The sequence below is a fragment of the Cryptomeria japonica genome, chromosome 5, assembly GCF_030272615.1.
Source record: "Cryptomeria japonica chromosome 5, Sugi_1.0, whole genome shotgun sequence".
In the NCBI taxonomy this organism is placed as follows: Eukaryota; Viridiplantae; Streptophyta; class Pinopsida; order Cupressales; family Cupressaceae; genus Cryptomeria; species Cryptomeria japonica.
The window spans coordinates 6,369,349-6,389,855 of record NC_081409.1 but is presented as its reverse complement, the minus strand read 5'-3'; the positions used below and the strand labels follow the sequence as shown (position 1 = coordinate 6,389,855).

The window sequence follows — 20,507 nt, the reverse complement described above, 5'->3', positions numbered from 1 at the left end:
GGAACAAGAATTTGACAGGCAGTCGGGCACCATGGGTGACGGGCAAGGGGGTAGCCCACCCAGAGGCGATAGGAATGAGGAGCAAGAAACAAGGGAATTTTTCAGAGCAATGGCTACAGGACAACAACAGATGGCTCAGGCCTTGCAAGCACTCACCGCCATGATTGAGCGCATGAACCCACAAGATAGACAAAATTAGGAGCAAGGGGATAACAGGAGTGCAGTGGGGTCACCTAGAGCTCATAAGACTCATTCCAGGACAGCAGACAGGCCTACACGTCCTACCTTCATTAGAGATGAGCCTGAGGTAGCACCTACAGGAGAACCAGGAGAGGAGATGTTCGCAGATATCCTCATGGCTGTGAATGACGAATGGGATTTATTAACTCCACAGGTGCGAGAGAGGATGACATTCAAGAGGTTTGTTAATCAGAGGAGAGAGCATTACAGGTCACTCAGACAGGATAGGAGGCCTAGAGGTCAAAATAGTGAGCTGAATAGGGTTACAGGCAAGCTTACTATGCCTACATTTGATGGGAGTGGTAAGATGACAGCTCAAGCTTGGATTCATAAGCTTGACACATTTTTGGCACTGAGGGCAATGACAGAGATTGAAGCTATCAAATACGCCACTTTGCATTTGGAGGGAGTAGCACATGATTGGTGGTACCATGGTATGGTAACACTTCAGCATAATCAGGTGACAGAGTACCAGGGCTTCGTGGATAGGTTGGTTGAAAGATTTGACAAGAAAGATCTAGAGGTTTACTTCCAGGACTTAGCACAGCTAAAACAAACAGGCAACTTGGAGTATTTCATTGGTGAATTTCAGCGGTTGGCAGTCATGGTGCCAAACATTTCAGAGCGTAGATTGATAGTTCTTTTCATTGAGGGCCTATCCGAACCACTGAGAGGTTGGATAAAGGCATTTGATCCTATTTCTTTATAGGAAGCTATGAAAAAGGCAAGAAGTATGGAACATGCAGTCCCAGCAAACAAATTTCAGTCCAAAGGAGCATCTTCTAGTAAGGATAACAAACCATTTTATAAAAAACCAGAGAGGATTGATTCTAAAAATGATTCTAAAGATAAAACTCCAGCACCTTTTGACAGGGAAACATTAAATGATTTGAGGAAGAAAAAATTATGTTTCTACTGTAAGGGACCCTATGATGCAAACCATGATTGTCCTCTTAGACCAAAGGGCAAAGCTAACAGAGTTATGTGGGCATAGTATGAGGAATCAGAATCAGATAATTCAGACCAGCAGTCTGATATAGAGGAAATAGATGGTGAAAAAGAGGAAGACAAGGCTGAAAACTTGTCTAAAATGGAGTCCAAGGATGGGGAAGGAGATGGGCAAATTAGGGAAGCTCGTCTCACAAGTATTAGGCAGGAAGGGTCATTCCGGATGAGAGGAGTGCTTGCTGGACAGCGAGTTATAACTTTGGTTGATATAGGTGCCACTCATAATTTCATTGATGCTAGGATGGTGGAGAAGCGTGGCATACAAACAGAGGAGTTTGGGGGAATTAGAGTGAGGGTAGCTGATGGCTATGTCCTCAAATGTGATCGTAAGATCACTGGACTCCCATTGAAAGTTAATAATTATGACTTTAAGGCAGATTTCTATGTTGTGCCTATGGGAGATACAAATATAGTCCTTGGGATGAGTTGGTTGCATGATATTGGGGAGTTCACTCTTAACCTCAAGGAGATGGAGATGAGGTTTAAAGTGAATGGGAAGACACATATTCTTAAGGCAATCAGGGACAGTGATCTTAGGATGGTTTCTTTCTGGAGGATGGCTAGATTGATTCGACATGATCAGGTAGAGTGGGCAGCAGAGTGCATGTTGATGCCATCACAGGAGGGACAACAGAAGATTGAATATCCTCCTGATATTCAGGAGCTTAGAGTTAAACACTCTAAGGTGTTCAGTGACATTCCACCAGGTAGACCACCAGACAGGGGTATTGAGCACATCATTGAGTTATAGAGGAGGGGGCTAAACCCATCATGATTACACCTTACAGGCATCCGAAGAGGTTGAAGGATGAAATTGAGAAAACCGTAAAGGAGTTACTTGCTATGGGCCACATTAGACCAAGTAAGTCTCCTTTCGCTTCTTCAGTGGTCTTAGTGAAGAAGAAGGATGGGAGATTGAGGATGTGCATTGATTACAGGGTGCTTAATAGGAAGACAATTAAAAACAGGTACCCCATTCCTAGGATCGATGAGTTGATAGATGAGCTTCATGGAGCTTGGTTCTTCTCGAAGATAGATTTGAGATCAGGTTATCACCAGATCAGAGTTAGAGAGCAGGACATTGAGAAGACAGCCTTTAGATGTCATTGTGGCCATTTTGAGTTTGTAGTTATGCCATTTGGGCTAACTAATGCACCTGCTACTTTTCAAGCAACAATGAATCGGGTTTTCCATCCTCAGTTGAGGAAATTTGTACTTGTCTTCTTCGATGATATCTTGGTGTACAGTAGATCTTGGGAGGAGCACTTGGTTCACCTTGACACGGTGTTGGATATATTGGGCAGAGAGTCCTTGTATGCAAAGGAGTCGAAGTGTGATTTGGGCATGACAGAGTTGTTGTACTTGGGTCACATCATCAGTGCAGAGGGCGTACGCATGGATCCTGAAAAGATTCGTGCCATTGTGGAGTGGCCTTCACCGGTGAACCTTACACAGTTGAGGGGCTTTTTGGGATTATGTGGTTTCTACAGGAGCTTTGTGGATGGATATTCTAGGCATGCAACACCCTTGACAGATTTGATGAGAAAGGGAGCTTTCTTGTGGACTCCTGAGGCACAGGAGTGTTTTGAGAAATTTAAGGAGTTGATGACTTCTTGTCCAATGTTAGCATTACCAGATTTCAGCAAACCTTTTGAGCTACACTGTGATGCTTCCAGAGAGGGCATTGGAGCGGTGCTTATGCAGGAGAAGCACCCTATTGCTTATGAGAGCAGGAAATTGAGAGTGCCAGAGCGGAGCTTTAGCATATATGATAAGGAGATGTTAGCCATTATGCATGCTTTGGCTAAATTCAGGCAATATTTGGTAGGTAGCAAATTTTGTATCAAAACCGACCATAATAGCCTAAAATACTTTTTGGGGCAGCGTGATCTCAATGATAGGCAGCAAAAGTGGGTGAGCAAGTTACAGTCCTATGACTTTGACATTACATATTTTAAGGGGACACAGAATGTAGTTGTTGATGCCTTATCACGTAGGCCCCATTTGAGCTTATTGACAGACATATCGGAGGATTGGAGACACTTGATCCTTGCAGAGTATGCAAAGGATACTTGGGCAGTTGGATTCATAGATGGGACTATTCAAGACAGTAGATACACCCTTGTGAATGAGCTCATCATTTACAAAGGGCGAATATTTTTGGTTCCAGGATCAGCAGTGAGGAGGATGGTTCTGAAATCTTTTCATGATTCACCTATGGTAGGACATCCTGGTTTCTACAAGACATACCGGCAGATTAGAGAGCGCTTCACATGGAAAGGGCTCAAAGCAGAGGTACTTCAGTATGTTAGGGAGTGTCCCACCTGCCAGCAGAATAAGCAAGAACACTCCTATCTAGCCGGTTTACTTCAGCCACTTCCGATTCCTGATAGGAAGTGGGAGTGTTTGTCTATGGACTTCATCACAGGACTGCCTAGAGCCCAGGGCAGGGACTGCATATATGTGGTTGTGGATCGCCTTACGAAGATTGCACACTTCTTTCCAATCACTGCTACATACATTGCTACACAGGTGGCAGAGTTGTTCTTCAAGGAGATATTTAGATTACATGGCTTACCTCGGAGAATTGTGAGTGACAGGGACAACAAGTTTATGAGTCACTTTTGGCAGGAGCTATTCAGGTTGTGTGCGACAGAGCTTACTCCGAGTACTAGCTACCACCCTCAGACAGATGGTCAGACAGAGATAGTGAACAAATGATGGAGGGATATCTCAGAAATTATATAGCAGGGCAACAGAAGGCATGGGTAAAGTGGATTTATCTCTGTGAGTATTGGTACAATACCACTTATCACATGTCTATTCAGATGTCACCCTTTATGGCCCTGTATGGGTATGAGGCACCCAATTTTATGGATCTGCTTTTGAGTGACAATAGAGTGCCTAGTGCAAGTGATTTGTTACAGGAGAGTCAAGACATTGTTAAGACTCTCAAGGATAATATAACTAAGGCACAGAATCAGCAGAAGCAGTATGCAGATCAAAAGAGGACTGAGCGGACTTTTGAGGTTGGAGATATGGTGTATCTTATGTTGCAGCCTTACCGTCAATCCACTCTCAAGAAGAGTGGTGCCGAGAAACTTAAGCCACGATACTATGGTCCATTTAGGATTATCAGGAAAGTTGGAGAGGTGGCTTATGAGTTAGATTTGCCGGCGGAGAGCAAGGTGCACAACGTTTTTCATGTGTCACGCCTCAAGAAGGCGCTAGGACATCATATTGTGCCTTCTACAGTACTACCACCCCTGGATGATGAGGGAAAACTTGTTTTGATACCAGAGGCTATCATTGATTTCAGAGAAAGGAACTTGAGGAGACGTACCATCCCGGAATATTTGGTGAAGTGGAAGGATTTGCCGGTAGAGGATGCTACTTGGGAGAGCGAGGAGATTTTACAGCATCCAGAGTTGAGATTGCTTGAGGACAAGCAATTTCAGGGAGGGCGGACTCTAATGTCCCCTTCTAGCTAGAGACATCACTCTAGCTTGTGATTAGCCTATCAAAGACCCTCGTAGGCTAGTAGGATTGGATAGAGGGTCACTTTGGCGTGGATATCTTCCGGGGACAGAGCAGAGTACACTTCTGGGTTGCCAGAGTTTGTTTATGATGAGTTTTGCTTTGAGTTTTGCTTGGCCAGGCTATTTTTAGCAATTGGAGATGGACCCCTGCTATTTTTAGCAGACATCACGGTCAGATGGGTGGTCAACTGGCGAGCTCCAGATTCAGACGACATAGCTAAATTCAAAATATTCATGGAGTTAGACAAGTTTGAATAACTTAGCATTTATTATTAAGTGATTTAATAATAAAGTTATAAAGTGACTTTATATTATAATCACTTAACTTGAGGGTCAACTCATCATTAGACGGGGCCATGTTTTAAATTAAATTATCTGAGCCAAACTATTGAAATATTACAATTAAATGCCCATTTAATGATTAAAATCATTTTGACGCCCAAAGTGAAATTAAATGAAACTACAAGCAAAATTGTAATTAAGAGGATTAGGGTACGATTTGCAAAAAGGATATATAGCATTGAGTTTGGAAAGAAGGGGAGGATTGCTATTTTTTATTTTGGCATTTGTGAAATTGAAAGGGTTTTTCTCTGGAGACTAGGGTTTTCAGCCACCATTGGAGGATGTAGTTGCTTCAATGTTCACCATCTGAGCTGATGAAATATTCAGTGATATTTGGTTTCAGGAAGACTTCATTCAGAGGTCTTATTTGCATCTAATTACGCAGAATTGAAGAATAAATTCATGAGAAATTATTGCAGATTTATTGAAGAAATTTTGGTGATTAACAAGTATGGTACGGATTGCTATAGTACCACCGTACGGACTGCTACAGTGCCACATGAACAGTGCTGCCGTACGGACTGCTACAGTGCCGCGTGAACAGTAAAAAAATTTTAAAAATTAAAATTTGCAGTTTGCAGATTTTTCATCTACTGGGACAGCAAAAATCAAGTTTTTATCTTACATTGTAATGAATTTGTTTTTCAGGCATATTGGCCATAAAACAGAACAAACATTCCCTTGATAGTCTCGTAAATTAATTCTAGTAGTAATATTATTGTTTTAGTATTATTTTAAGCATAGGAGTTTATTTCAGTATTGTATCATTGCTCATTATTACCAAAAATACACAAAAAAAATCCATAAACATTAAAAATCCAAAACAAATTCAAATCTACTGAATTCAAAATAAACAGTCAGCAGAGGAGAGCCAAGTTGGGTTCTTACATAGACTGCTATGAACACTGCTACTGCCCAATATTTCTTAGGAATGTTTCTATGTTCCATCATAGACCTAGCCATTTCTGTAATGGTGCGGTTACAACGTTTTACAACGCCGTTTTGCTGAGGGGTGTATGGTGTGGTTAACTGACGTTTTATGCCATGTGTATCACAGAACCGACCAATAGCTTCGAGTTGATCTCGAATGTCCTTAATCTTTGTAAGATGCTCCTGTAAGGACATGCGTTCATCCATCATAATGGAGAACAACTGATTCTTCAGAAAAAAAGCTCGACTCTTGTCGGATGTCTCATGCAACTCCTTCAAATGCTTCCAGATTTCTGCAGCTAACTTGCCGGAAGGAATCTGAGGGAGCTGGTCATCTGTAATAGAGGGCTTGAGAAGCATAACAGCTTCTTGATTGCAGTCATCAAACTTGTCCTGGTTAACTCCAAGTGTTTGAGGACAGGACTCCTTGTCCAAAACAAGATTATCCAGATGGCGATATTCAAAAATAGTCAACATGCGCTGCTTCCAGGTGTTATAATTTTTCCCATTAAATCGCTGATTGCCTTCCAACATCAAGTTGGTCAATGACACCATCTTGTACGTTTCCCAATGCATGGAAAATGGAAAAAACTAAGAAGAGGCCCTGGCACGAAATTCAAAAAATTCAAATCCCAATGCAGAAATAGAGGCAGATGCAGGTACAAACTTAAAAAAGTGAAGTACGGATGGCACAAATTTCAAAATTTTTCTCGGCTGACCCAAAAAAATCCAAAGACAACCTAGAAATCCCTGCAAAAAACCTAGATAGAATCTGCTGTCGGAATTTGGATCCGCTGGCTCAAAAATCGAGGCACCCAGAAAATTCTAACGATGACCCAGTTGAGATCTTGAAAACCCCAGAAGGAATCTGTAATTGAAAATTTTTTTTGACTTGAAATAAAGGGTATAAATCCTAGCCGAAAAACTGCAGAACCCTAGGTTATTTGAAAATTCCTACGTGTAGAAAATCATGTTGCACGCGAGCCGAAGGGCGTTAGGGGTTGAAAACACCAAAAAATGCGAAAAAAAAATCGCGTCAAACAAAAAACGCGAGTTGTTGAAGATGGCGACCAGAGGAAAGGTCGCAAAATACAAGAATAAAGACCGTGGGAGGAGGGAAAGAAGAACACGAAATTCGTCACAACACAGTAGGTTGTGCAGACAGAGAAGAATATCGCGATTTTTCAAACACCCTCAATATTCCTTTCGAAAAATTTCCACACAGATAAAAACTAATTTCCAGAAATCTAAAAAAGAATTCTTTCGAAATTCTTTATTGGCAACAAATCCCCCAACAAATTTAAAAATCCTGCTCTGATACCATATTACGCAAGTAATTGGTAAAAAATTGAATGTGTATTAACAATGAGAAAACGCTCAATAAATAGGTTTACAAAGAATTACAAGAGGGCAAGTTTCTAAAAAGAAACTGCCAATAAGGTTGAGCAAGATCTTATTAAGATATTTACACTAAGTTTACAATATTGAGGATTAATAATAAAATAATAAAGTATTATCTAATAACATGCATTGCAATCAAGCCCATAGCCTCATCACATTTGTTCCTATGTGCAAATCTCTCATATTCTTTGGTAATGGTAGGTTGCCATTCATTCAATGTAGACCATAAACCCTTAGACCAAAGCAATCTTTGCATTTTAATCTTCCATACCCTTAGACCAAAGCAGTCTTTGCATTTTAATCTTCCATGTATGATAGTTATGAGGAGTAAGAGCATCAAATTCTGATTTAATTATTAGGGCCACAAGCACAAATAGACTGAGGGGGGGTCTCGGTGGTGGGTGCCTACGCCAACAAGCTTTGCGAGGACCCTTGGTCACAACAGTGACTGCAAATTGCGAGTTGTCTGGGGCTCTAATAAACTAAATGTATTTCTTAATTAAAAATATTGCAAAGGCGTATTGACAAATTAATGCACCCAACAAATAATTTGATTTGCATATTGAACGACCATCTTATGACGTAGAACCAATGTGAAATGATGCCAAATACTGTGCAGAAATTTGGGAAAAATATGTCAAGATGCTCAAAATACTCAGCTGGACATGGGAGGAGTTGATTTTTTTCTGATGTTGGCCATACAATCTGTACAGTACGACCAGATATGGATTTCTATGGATCCGTGCAGTTGTACAGAAATCTTGATTGTGCAAAAAAAAACTCTTATGCCCTTCGAAAAAATATCAAATTTTGATGATTTTCCTAATGTTCCTAGGGTTTTTGGGTCTTTTAGACATAATGGAAGGGTTTGTTTTGTCCCAATCTGCTTCGAAAATTCAGCTACCTTCTGGATCTAACAACTTGCCCAAACTTTAAACCCTTGTAACTTTTGCAAAAATGGTCAAATATAGACAAAACAAAAGCCAATCTTGATTTTATCAGCTGTCCTGGATTCGATGGCGAGCTTAGTTTTCCTCCAACACATGCCAAAATAAATTGAAATAAAAAATCTCTTATTTGGCAATAGCTCTACTCTAAAATTTGAGAAGGGTTTTGCATGGCCATGGCTCTTATACCATGTTGAAGTAGCAAACTTCAGGATCACCAACAAAAACAAAGAAACCTTCCACAAGAGCATATGCAATAATGAGATTGCTTGAATATTGAGATTTAAGATATGTTACAAATGTACAATCACCTTGATTATATAGGCAATGTGTGATGAAGTATGAACAACTACCCTTTGATACAAACATTAAGCACATGATGCAAATATTAAATGCCTAGATAACTAAAAGTAAATGAGGTGAATGTGGCCCCATTATAACTAACTTCTAGAATGCCACCTAAGACCCAAGTAAACTTAACATGTGAACAGGTTCCCATTAATGAGTAGTTAGGTAATAACCTTATCCACACTAACAAAGAACTTGTGTTCTTCTCCCAATTTCTTGAGGATGAAAACCCTCTTGAGATCATCGGTTTCAAGAATGAAAACCCCTAGCTAGTCTTAGTAATTTCATTAAGAAATTGGTGTGAAAGTGAAGTTTTGATTATATGCTTATTGAAAATGGAGGATTTTTTATGTGTTTTGAATAGACATGTGATTTCTTTTGAAGTGAAGAAGCTGGTGATTATCTAATGATTTTTTGTGTATGAAGATTGTCATTTCCTTGTTGGGCTCTACATTTTCCTTGTTAGATCTGGCGTCCTTTGCATCATGTGGGTGAAGTACAGCAACTTACATGATCACCAACATTGATGGAGATTAATCCTTAAACCCATCCGCTCCTGTTGGTATCAATTTTCTGCTAGGTTGATTGATTTTGAGGGAGTTTTGTTGACTTTTGGTGCTGGATATACAGCCTAGTTACATGCCATACCACTACTGGTTTGAGGCTTGTGAGATGGGCATGAAATCACCTTTCATTTCATGGATTTTCTAACTTGTTTAGAGGCATCTAGGGGTTGTTGTTGGTTTCAATCTTTTGAAGGTGTGCTCTATCATATTTGCTAGTTTTTTGGGTGATCACATATCCTAGTTAGTGTTTATTCAGAGCTGCAAATTATTTCAGAACAGTATAAACTTCATGTTGAGTTCATTCAGTAAGCTTTTGGAGCATTAGAGGCAGCATCATCATCTACAAGATTGAAATTTCACTGGGCATGTCTACTAGTATTGATTTTAGTGTGTTTTTCAATGCTTCTTTTCCTAATATTCAATTGCAGCAGTAGTACATTTTGAATCAGACTATTAGAAGGTTTTATTGCAACCATTACTCATTGTCCAATCTTCAATTACTAGTAAATTGACACTTTGTAATGCCTTAGATGGGAGTATCGCCATTGGTTTCTTTCTTTCTCTTTGATGTATTTACTCACCTCAATAAGTGGAAAGTATGTACTTGGTTCACCCCACTGAAGAAGTGGAATTTTTGTAATTGCACTCCCTTGAATAAGCGAGAAGTGCCTATGCTTTGTAAGTGCGCTTCATTGAATAAGTGCTTGTGCTTGTGCTCATTGTATTGTACACTCTATTGAATAAGTGTTGAAGTGTTATTTCCTTTCAGTTATTGCATAGCACTCCATGAAAAAGTGAGTTTTGCCAGCTTGCCACATAGTGCATTTTCCTTTTAAGTTGTTGCATTGTAGATAGTTGGCATGATGTTTACTTTGTATGCTCTCACCTTGCCCATCTCAAGAACTGGGTGATCAGAAAAGGAAAAGGACATTGCATTGTATCTTACTTTTAGTGCTTTTAAAAAAAATAAAATTAGGTTTGATTATTATGATTTGCTGCTCCCAAACAATTGTGCCCCATATAAGAATGTTACTAGTAGAAAGAAGTTGGTATGTGTTGATGTGTCTTTTGTACACGACCAAACACAGAATAAAATACCTAAAGGTACCTTACCCTCTCTTGAATAAAGCTCCCGAATGCTGAAGATATCGCAAAAGGATCAATCGGAGAAGCTTCAAGGTTCTGTTATGTAGGATCTCTACTCGTGGATAAGCTCTTCGTGGTATGATGTGATTTTGCTGGAATCACAAGGGGACTTACACTTGATGACTTGAACGTCTGATTTGTTGGAATCACAAGTCCTATTTACTAACTGGAAGACAAACAAATGATAAAAGATGCAGGGTTCAGGAAGTCTACTCTACTACCTAGAATGCGAGAAGATGGATGAATGACTAGGTGGAGCCCTACTGGGCTGGGTCTCACCATCAGGCTTGAACAATCCGACACCAACTCAATGTGATCTTCTAAGGGATGCTTCCAATACGTTTAAATCGTACACCATCAGACACTGATCACCATTCAAGATAATGCATGAACAATAGACGTGTAACGACTGAAGATTAAGCTCATTTTATGCCAGTTGACCACGTAGGGTGCACTTACAATTAGTAAGAGGCTAGTGGTATGGACTAGACAGATTCCACACAAGTGCATTCAACAATTTTCTTTCATTCAATTTAATTATCTATCATCTAAAATGAAGATTCAACAAGAGACCATGCATATTGCAACGAAACAACACACTTCACCATAACTTCAATGAAAATGGAGTTTGTTTACAATCACTAGCAACAATTTCTTGCCTTGTCCTCCTAATTTACTCTAATTGCTATTCTATGAGTTGACTATTCACTATTAGCTAACTATTCACCCACTATCAACTATTGACTAACTATTAGCCTTTACAAATGAGGAGCCAGGGCTTATATAGTGCTCTCAATACAATTCAATGGCTTAGATCAATTTGAGATCAATGGCCGAGATTTTACAATGAAAACCCTAATTAGGGTTTGTTACAACAAATTCAATTCTAGCCAATGAAATAATTGCATTATTTGGACACATGTCTTCTCTGGAATATTCGACCAATGGATATCCGGGGTAGGTACATTGAAGTTTGTGTCATCTTTGATGAGTCAGGTACATTGAATCTGGACACGCTGAGGTGGACCAATCCGACTGGAGGAGTGATGACTGGGATGCCACCTTGTCTGACACTTTTAACTTGGTAGATGTTCAATTTGATGATGCTGGGAAGATAATTTTAATTAACTCTCCTGAAACTATTTGCTTCTTCAACGGACCCTTGCTTTAACCTCTTTTGTCTTTGATGTACAGGATGGATGGTGTACCTTTCCTTGAAATGCTGGACTAGAAGAGGTCGTCCTTTATGATGCTGGACTGGAAGAGGTCGTCCTTGATGATGTTGGATTGGAGGAGATCGTCCTTGATCTGGCTTGGTCTTCTTTCATCTACAAGACAAACCAAAAGATGATTAAGGTCATATAACGAATTCATTTCAACATAGCATATTCTACCTTAAATCATCAACAAGAAGATATCAAAATGAAGCTTGCTCAAGATTCTTTCCAGGGATAGGCTCTATAAGAATTTCGCCTTGGACCCTTTGGAAGGGTCAGGAGTGAATTTTGCATTCCTGGCTCGTTTAGACCTCACTTTTTGACTGTACTTGCTTAGATACATGCCCAAGGATGCCCTCATTCTCCACCAACACCAAGCTTGATGTAAATTTGGGGCAAAATAGAGGTTTTAAGAATTTCACTCTGGACCCTTTGGAAGGGTCAGGAGCGAAATTTGTATTTTAGGACAAAATCCATTATGTCTCTACTCCAAAATGCCTTCCAAGGCAAGCATACACTAGTCTTCTCTCCACCAAGGCCTGGGAATCCATCTTTTGATCTTCATCATGAGCAAATTAAGTAATTATAAGAATTTCGCTCTAGACCCTTTTGAAGGGTCAGGAGTGAAATTCACTTTTTAGGTCAAAATTCACCCTTCTTTCACTCACAATCTCTTCTAAGGCAATCTCTAAGGCAAATCCATCTCGATCAGTGACTTGGCTCAACACCATCCTAGAGAAAACATGACATTTTGTGAATTTCGCTATGGACCCTTTGGAAGGGTCAGGAGCGAAATTCACTTTTTAGGCTTAATTTTCCATCTCCTTCACTTCAACTCATCTTGCAAGGCTAAATAACATCATTCCAATCTCAACCATGCCCTAGGGATCAAAATCCTGATTTGACACAAGGAGGAAATAGTGGTTTTGAAGAATTTCGCTCTGGACCCTTTGGAAGGGTCAGGAGCGAAATTCACCTTTTGCTTGCTTATCCACACTCAATTTCATTTTCTTCACTTCAACTCATCTAGACCCCCTCATTTTGAATCCACTTCTTAAATTGGCAACATTTGTCTGATCCTCACAAGGCTTAAAAAGGAAAATTCGCTCAAAAACCTAGCTAGGGACATGACCTATCCAGAATTTCACTCTGGACCCTTCCAGGAGCGAAATTCATGTTTAAACTCAAAATTTGCATTTTTGGTGATCAAAAGTCTTTCCAAGGCAATCCAAATGGCTTCTCTCACCCTAGTCTAGGCCTGACTTCACTCAAATTTTGGAGAAAAAGATGGTTTTAGGGTTTTTTGCTTTGGACCTTTTGGAAGGGTCAGGAGCAAAAATCTTGTTTTGAGCTTATTCCTCCATCCTTTCAACTTCAATCAAGTCCAAAAGGCAAGAAAACACTTCTTCACACTCATCCAAGCTATAAAAACCGAAAGTTTGACTTGTCTTGCAAGGAAAGTAGGTGATTGTAGAATTTTCGCTCTGGACCCTTTGGAAGAGTCAGGAGCGAAAATCTTGGTTGCTCAATTCCTTCAAATTCGATGATTTCTTAGCAACTTGAAGTCATTCCTAAGGACCTCTCCTTCTTGAATTTACCTTAGCCTACACATGATCTAGCACAAAGTTAAGAGAAAAGGGTGGTTTTGAGAAAATTCGCTCTGGACCCTTTGGAAGGGTCAGGAGTGAATTTCTCATTCTTGACTTGATTCTTGATCTTTTCAATCTCATTCTTCCTTACAAGATAAAATTTCATCGTTTTTCACCCAAGGAACAAAGTTTTAAGCCCGAGCAAGGTTAAAAGAATAGGTTTGTAAGGAATTTCGCTCTGGACCCTTTGGAAGGGTCAGGAGCGAAATTCACCTTCTACGCTAAAATCCTTCACATTCTCACATCTCATCACTTCAATACTATAATGTAGGTCCAAACAAAGAAGGAAATGAAGTTTATGGGAAATTTCGCTCTGGACCCTTTGGAAGGGTCAGGAGCAAAATTTCCATTCTTGGACAAAATCTTCACTTTTCAATGCTTTTAATCATTCCCAAAGGCAAAAACATGTCCATTCTTCCTTTCAACATGCCTTGGATATTAAAATTTGATCAACCAAGGAAGAAAAATGAGGGCTAGGTAGATTTTCGCTCTGAACCCTTTGGAAGGGTCAGGAGCGAAAATCATGTTTTGGGCTTGATTGCTCATCTTTCCTTCTTTGATCTTCTCTGGGGGGAAAGCATAGACTACTCTCCTTGCATCTCCATCTTGGTCCCAACTTTGGCTAAAGGGAAAATGAGTGTTTTCAAGAATTTCGCTCTGGACCCTTTGGAAGGGTCAGGAGCGAAATTCAAGTTTTAAGCCAAAATCCTTCATCTCCTCCACTTTAAGGCACTCCCTAAGGCTAGAACATGTCAAACACTTCCATACATGCTTTAGAAGCTATGAACTTGGCCTTGATAATTGAGAAATTGAGGTTTAAGGGGATTTTCAATCTGGACCCTTTGGAAGGGTCAGGAGCGAAATCCCTATCCTTGGCTAGTTTCTCACCTAAGTTCATTTCATTTTCCATCAAACTTGATCCATTCAACTTCCTTATATCGCAATCAAGACAATCCATCATCCAACTAGGTCTAGGCAAGGTCAAACTAGGTTTTAAGGCCAAAAGAAGGCTAAATGGAGGATTTCGCTTTGGACCCTTTGGAAGGGTCAGGAGCGAAATTCTCCTCCCAGGTGTATTTTCGCCATTTCAAAGTCTCAACCTCCTCTCTAAGACAAACATGCATCAAAACCTTATCAACTATGCCTCAAAAGTCAACAATCTTGGTCATATCCTTGAGCAAAGTGGAGGAAAAGTGGATTTCGCTCAGGACCCTTTGGAAGGGTCAGGAGCGAAATTCACCTTTTGGGTCATAATCTTCATCCTTTAATGCTTTCAAACACTTCTTAGGCAAGAACATATCAAAACCTTCACCACATGTCTAAGGAACAAGACTTTTAGTGCAAACAAGGTGAAGAATAGGTGCCTTCTTGGAATTTCGCTCTGGACCCTTTGGAAGGGCCAGGAGCGAAAATCATCCTTGGGCTCAAATCCTGACTTCATTTTCACATTTCTTCACTCCAAATAAGTGTTTTGCCTTCACAAATGCCTGGGAATGAGCTAGTTCATGACTTTGGGCAATGTAGAATGTCGTATGGAGAATTTCGCTCTACCCTTTGGAAGGGTCAGGAGCGAAATTTGACATTTTGGTCTCTCCGTCAGGATTCATGTATGGAATATAACATTTAAGTATAAGTGATATTTCCTTATATCTTTCTTCTTTCTTATACTTTAAGTTATATTCCATATATGCTGTCAGGATGTTTGAGAGTGGTTTCGGACCCTCAGGAGTTATAATGCAAAATCTAGTTTTTTGGAGGATTCTTTAGTTTTCCAGACTTAGTCAAATTTCAGGATCAGGAAGACATTCCAGACTTAGCCAAATTTCAGGGCATTTGAAGATTAGGATGACGTTCCAGACTTCATCACTCACCAACTTGACCTAGCTCAGACCTTCAAGGATGATACTCACTCACCAAGCAAGACACAATTAGCAACAAGAGCAAAACGAGGCCCTAAGGAAGACCCTCAAAGAAACCCTAATTTTGGGGCCCCGTGGACTCACCCTGGCTCAAGCAGAGCTTGCCATCCTAGTGATCCCTCTGGCAACACTCAGCATGCAAAGGCTAATAGACAAACCCTAAAAACCTAGAAAGCAAACCCCATAAAGCAAAAAGTAGGGGTCCCCATTTGCAATGGGGCGATGTGTGAATATGTCACAACAGTATGACAGGTTCTTAGGGATCTTTAATCCCTTCTATTAATGCTGCAATAGCCTTTTCTAACCCATGTGTGTCTTGCGTCAATTGTAGCGGTTAGTCTAGAGGGCCCCACAAATCCTCATGCCTCCTTTTCCTCGTGTATGCTGCAATTAGGCTTAAAGCCTCCAAAATATGAATTGCCCCTTCTTTTTTTTGAATCAATACTTCTTGGACTATGGGATGATTTAAACATGAAATGTTTAACATTATAAAGTGATAAATCTTACACAAATTGTTTTGCCTGCAGTTCATATTAAAATGGCATCTCTTACAAATTTATATTTGCTTGCTAACGTCTACAAATTTGTTGACTGTAATTCCTGTGACTTCATAAATATATGGCAATCTAGCTCAAGATGTCCACTCATCTATTTTAGTGCAACTATGAATCCTGTTTGAATCCACCTCCAAATTTGAGTTGGAAGTAATCACTTTTCCAAAACCATATACCTTCAGTGTTTTCGTTCTAGGGTTTGAGTTGAACAAAGTTGTCCAATCTTCACAATGAAAAAATATAAAACGACCAAAGATGTCCTTTTGCCCTTTCACATCTCCTTTTATATCGTGCTAGTGAACTTTTGAGAAGTTCATAATTTAAAATTCACTTTAAATAATAAACCTTATGACTCCTCATAAAGTGACTTAATATTACTTTACTTTTAGCCCCACTTAAGTCACCTTATAATATAACATGATTAATTAAATATGAGTTTCTTGAAAGATAATCAATTGAGGCAACTTTATTTAATTAATTAAATTATTCTCTTACAAAATCCCCGAATTAGCCTACGGGAATGAAATAGGCTAAAGGGCTTGCTCTGCACACTTAGATCGAAGAAGGGGACATTGCATATGATGGGCAATGGAATGTGCTTCAGCAGCTGTATGGTCTATCACTTTGGCATCCAAGGGTTTTTAAGGTGGAAATGATGTGTTGTGTTGAGGCATATAGTTGATGGAGGAGGTTGTATAGCCAAGTGATGGTGGTCGTATGATATCAAAGAGAGATTTGTACTTGAGGGATAGTTTGTAGAATAGGACAAGGTCATACAACAACCAAAGAAAAAAGAATTCCATGGAAAATTGATTCTCATTAATCTCCTTTGCTATCCCTAGCATATGAAACATCTAGATACTAAGCACTAGGTTAAAAATCTGGTGCGAGATGTGATCCATGAAATTATCAGCAACTTTCAGACCATCCAGCCTTCCTTCATCCACTAGATTAATCGACCTTCCTCTTTGCCTTAAGCCTGAATATTTTTTTCTCTGTTCTGCTATTAAACTCAAAGCACAAGGCCATGGTTTGCCACTTGTTGAAAACCCCTCCTGCTACCAAAGTCTTGATTGGTGCACCACAAAAAATGCATTGCCACATCACAAAACAATGTCTCTTAATTTCTTTTCTGAAATACCCACTTGCTTGAAGCACATGCTAGGCACCACCATCATCCCAAATCATTGCCTTCACTGTTACACAAGCCAACTAAATGAAAACTTGACATGCTTCCATCTCCTCTTTGTAATGGAATAATGGATAAAGAGGTGGTTATAATATGTCAGCTTTGTAATCTGAACTGTCATTTTATTTATAACTTATAAAGGCAATCGACATTGATATTGGAGGATTACAGGAATCTTTCTTATGGCACAAAGGCATGTTTTGTTATTTTTATTCAGTAGACATTTTTTTATATGAATAATTAATGCCTTCCATGCAGTGATATTGTTAGGTATTCATGTTAGTCTTCTGCAGATTTGTTTATATATAAGCTTTATTAAAATGCAGCATGAGTTATTTGTCTTATACAAGTGGCATGGATTGGAAGTGGGCATGACCTGAAGCTCTTTCTAGATTATGAATAGGAATGAATAGGTTTTGGTCAAATATCTGATTTGTACTGACCAACATGTTTGCTCTGGCTGCACTATGCCCACCACTCGCACTTCCTGAAAGAGCATAAAGGTTGAGCTTGCTGGTTTTCTGTATGCAGAAAATACAAGCATGTGTGGTTGGTCTAATGTGTATGAACTTCACTGCTCACTAGACTTAAGTTAACTGCCATTAGATTTTGTATGTCTTTTCCGTTGAAATAAAATTATTTTACTCTAATGTCTTTTTCATTGAAATGCTATTATTTTACTGCATAGAAATCAATGTTTCTTTTACAAATTGTTAAGGTCTCTAGTTTTCTAAGCTGTTCAAAACTTGATTTTGATTTGTTGATTTTGTGTTTCCAGACTCTAGTACCAAGTACACTTCAGCTAACTACTATGACATTCCGCATGTTTTTTCTCAGTCCCATTCTTTCTATGGCAACAATCTCGGTGAGCTGATCATTCAGTTATTTTTCTTGTATGTGTTATTTCCAAATTCACCCAATCTGTTGATTAGTTCCCTGTACAAGATTCCCAAGCTCTTATCCTTTCACACTCTTTACCAACGTAAGCAATTCTGAGTTAACTAGATTTAAGGAGTGGCACAGGTCATCCCCTGTACATCTCTTTCTATTGCCTTTCTTGGGGAAAAGCTCCGCCATATATCTAGGAAAGGGCAGGATAGCATTGCTCGGATTTCTTCATTCTTAAATGAGGTAATTGATCTTAGCAACTTTTATTAAACCTGAGAAGTATAAATTGCCATGATATTTTCTTTATTTTAATTTCTAAAACTATTTCTTCTGGCATGCTTATCACATGTTGAACACAACTTATAATGATAATGAAACAATAGAGCAATTGTAAACAATTCCAGAATGCAATCCATTTCAGTGATGCATTTGTTCTGAATTGTATATAGTTTATTGTTGCATGTGCTATTAACTTTGTATCATGCATTGGAATTGTTCAGGTGCTTCCAGCTATGATCATTGTAAAGGCTCATAATGCTGAAGATTGTGAACTTTGGCGGTTTAAAAAATTAGCTGAGGCTGACCGAAATGCACATCTCAGCAAAAAGAAATTGAAAGCATTCATTCCAGAACTTGTAGGAGTTGCCTATGCAGGAACAGCATTAATTTTGGTCTTGGCAGGATCATGGATTATATCTTGTGGTGCTTTTAATGGGGCTGATATGGTATCCTTTGTGACATCGTTGGCTCTTTTGGTTGAACCCATCCAGGTACTGCACATGCTTTATAAAGAAGTAGATTGGTGAGAATTGTTCATCTTTTTCCCTTATTAAGTAGTTCTTTCACAAACGTTCTGTTGATAACGTTAAGTTTTCTATTGAACGTGTTCAACACTTATTCTATATATGCTTTTTTGCCTCTTAGGATAATTTTGTATGATTTATATCAGTTTTGTGAGACATACAAGGTATGGCGTCATGTGGAATCATTTTTTTCTGAGCTAAGAAAAATGTATTTAAAATTTAGGTCACCATATTGTGAAACAACAATGTGTTAGAGGCTTTGAGATACACGAAAGACCAACCCAAGGATCCTGTAACTAGGGTCCTTATCCGTACTGCTCCCATTCCAAGGACATAGGCATGACAAATTGCAAAAAGAAGTTTTCTTGTGGTGAGAAAGCTTGATGTGTTATAACCCCACTGGATTACTAACAAATCGCACAAAGCCTTCCTTAGATGTGAAGAGTGATATAATTAAAAGTATTGCTGTCATAATGAAGAACAAATCAGATCGATTAAAGAGGGGGTGGGGGCGGGGGTTAATTAGTTAAGTCCAATTAAAAGCCTGGTTCGTTAAATCTGTTGGCATTGTATTGTCTTTGATGTCAACCGGTATGTCTAATAGGTCACTGGTATGGATGGTTACCGGTAAGCTCGATGTATGCAAGGTGTATGCAGGAGATGTTACTAGCATGGTGGTTCACTGGTAAGTTAGCATGATCGGCATGAAAGGTATGTTATCGGTATGAAGGCAGTAACAACATGTCCACCAGTAAGCAGGCTAGAGACAAGAAGAACACAGACAAACCCAGTGAACAGTTGGGTAAGAAGACCGGTAGCATAAGGCAGATACTGGTAGGATGTTTTTGGTCGGTGACCAAGCTTGAACCGACAAAGTGGACTGTGCTGAGGTGGAAGCTGACGAAGGACGACACGTAGGATCCAAATGGCTAACGAGCAGTGGTCGGTGAAGTGAGGGTCGGTGAGGTAGTTGCCGACTAAGTCTGCATTGAAATGCGGGAACTGACTGACCAAATGAAAAGGCTGTCCTCTGAAGTTACTTATCTGCGAAATCAGAATAATCAGTTGCAAAGTAATCAAAGGAACCAACAGCAGGGTCAGCACCAGGGTCAATACCAGAATCAAGGATATCAAAGACCCGCAAGGACATGGAACACCCATCCCAACAACGGAGGAGTGCCTACTCCGCTCGACAATCCGCCAGTGTCATAAAACAGGCCAACAGATACGGTATTTTTGGCAGAGGCAGCGCTTTCTAACTGGTGCAGGTTACACAACACTAACCAGCACTCAGAGTTACAATGCGACGAATTTCAGGTCGCTGCCAGCATATTCCAGCGGGAGGTGGAGAACACAATACCTCAACTAGTGCTCCCTCCCTCTGGATTTGAAATAGTGCCGTCACCAAGGTATGACACTGCACTTGTTCTAGAAACCTACATTCCCCCATTTTTTTTCCCCAATCAGGATGAAAATGAGGTGGCCGACCTGAATCAGCCCGTCGATGTAAATGCATTTCAGCAGTACCAGCGCGCAAATCGGGGATATTACAACAACAACAACCAGAACAGCAACAGCAGCCCCTACACCACTTCCACACCTCCCAAGGACATCCAGGTCCCTCCCGATCAGAATGCTAGTAATAACCCAAGTTATCCAAAGGCATCGCAACAGTATGCGAGCCAAGGGTAGTCCCAGAAGGCCCCCCCCCAGCCAAGAATGCTCATTCCGCAGAGCCAGCCAATTACCGTCACAAATCCAGGCTCCAGTGATAGGTCGTCCAGCAATATAGAGATTGCTAGGCTAGGCCAATTGGTGGCA

The 20,507-nt window shown here is 39.9% G+C and overlaps 1 protein-coding gene across 2 annotated transcripts in view; it reads left to right on the top strand.

The window, feature by feature from the left end:
- LOC131077960 (ABC transporter B family member 29, chloroplastic) overlaps positions 1-20,507 on the top strand; it is a 239,394-nt gene that overhangs the window by 12,887 nt on the left and 206,000 nt on the right. For both annotated transcript variants that reach the window (XM_058015560.2, XM_058015559.2), the window contains 3 exons: positions 17,774-17,860; positions 18,019-18,126; positions 18,384-18,653. In XM_058015560.2, coding sequence (XP_057871543.2) covers positions 17,774-17,860; positions 18,019-18,126; positions 18,384-18,653 — 465 coding nt within the window. The remainder of the gene's footprint in view (positions 1-17,773; positions 17,861-18,018; positions 18,127-18,383; positions 18,654-20,507) is intronic.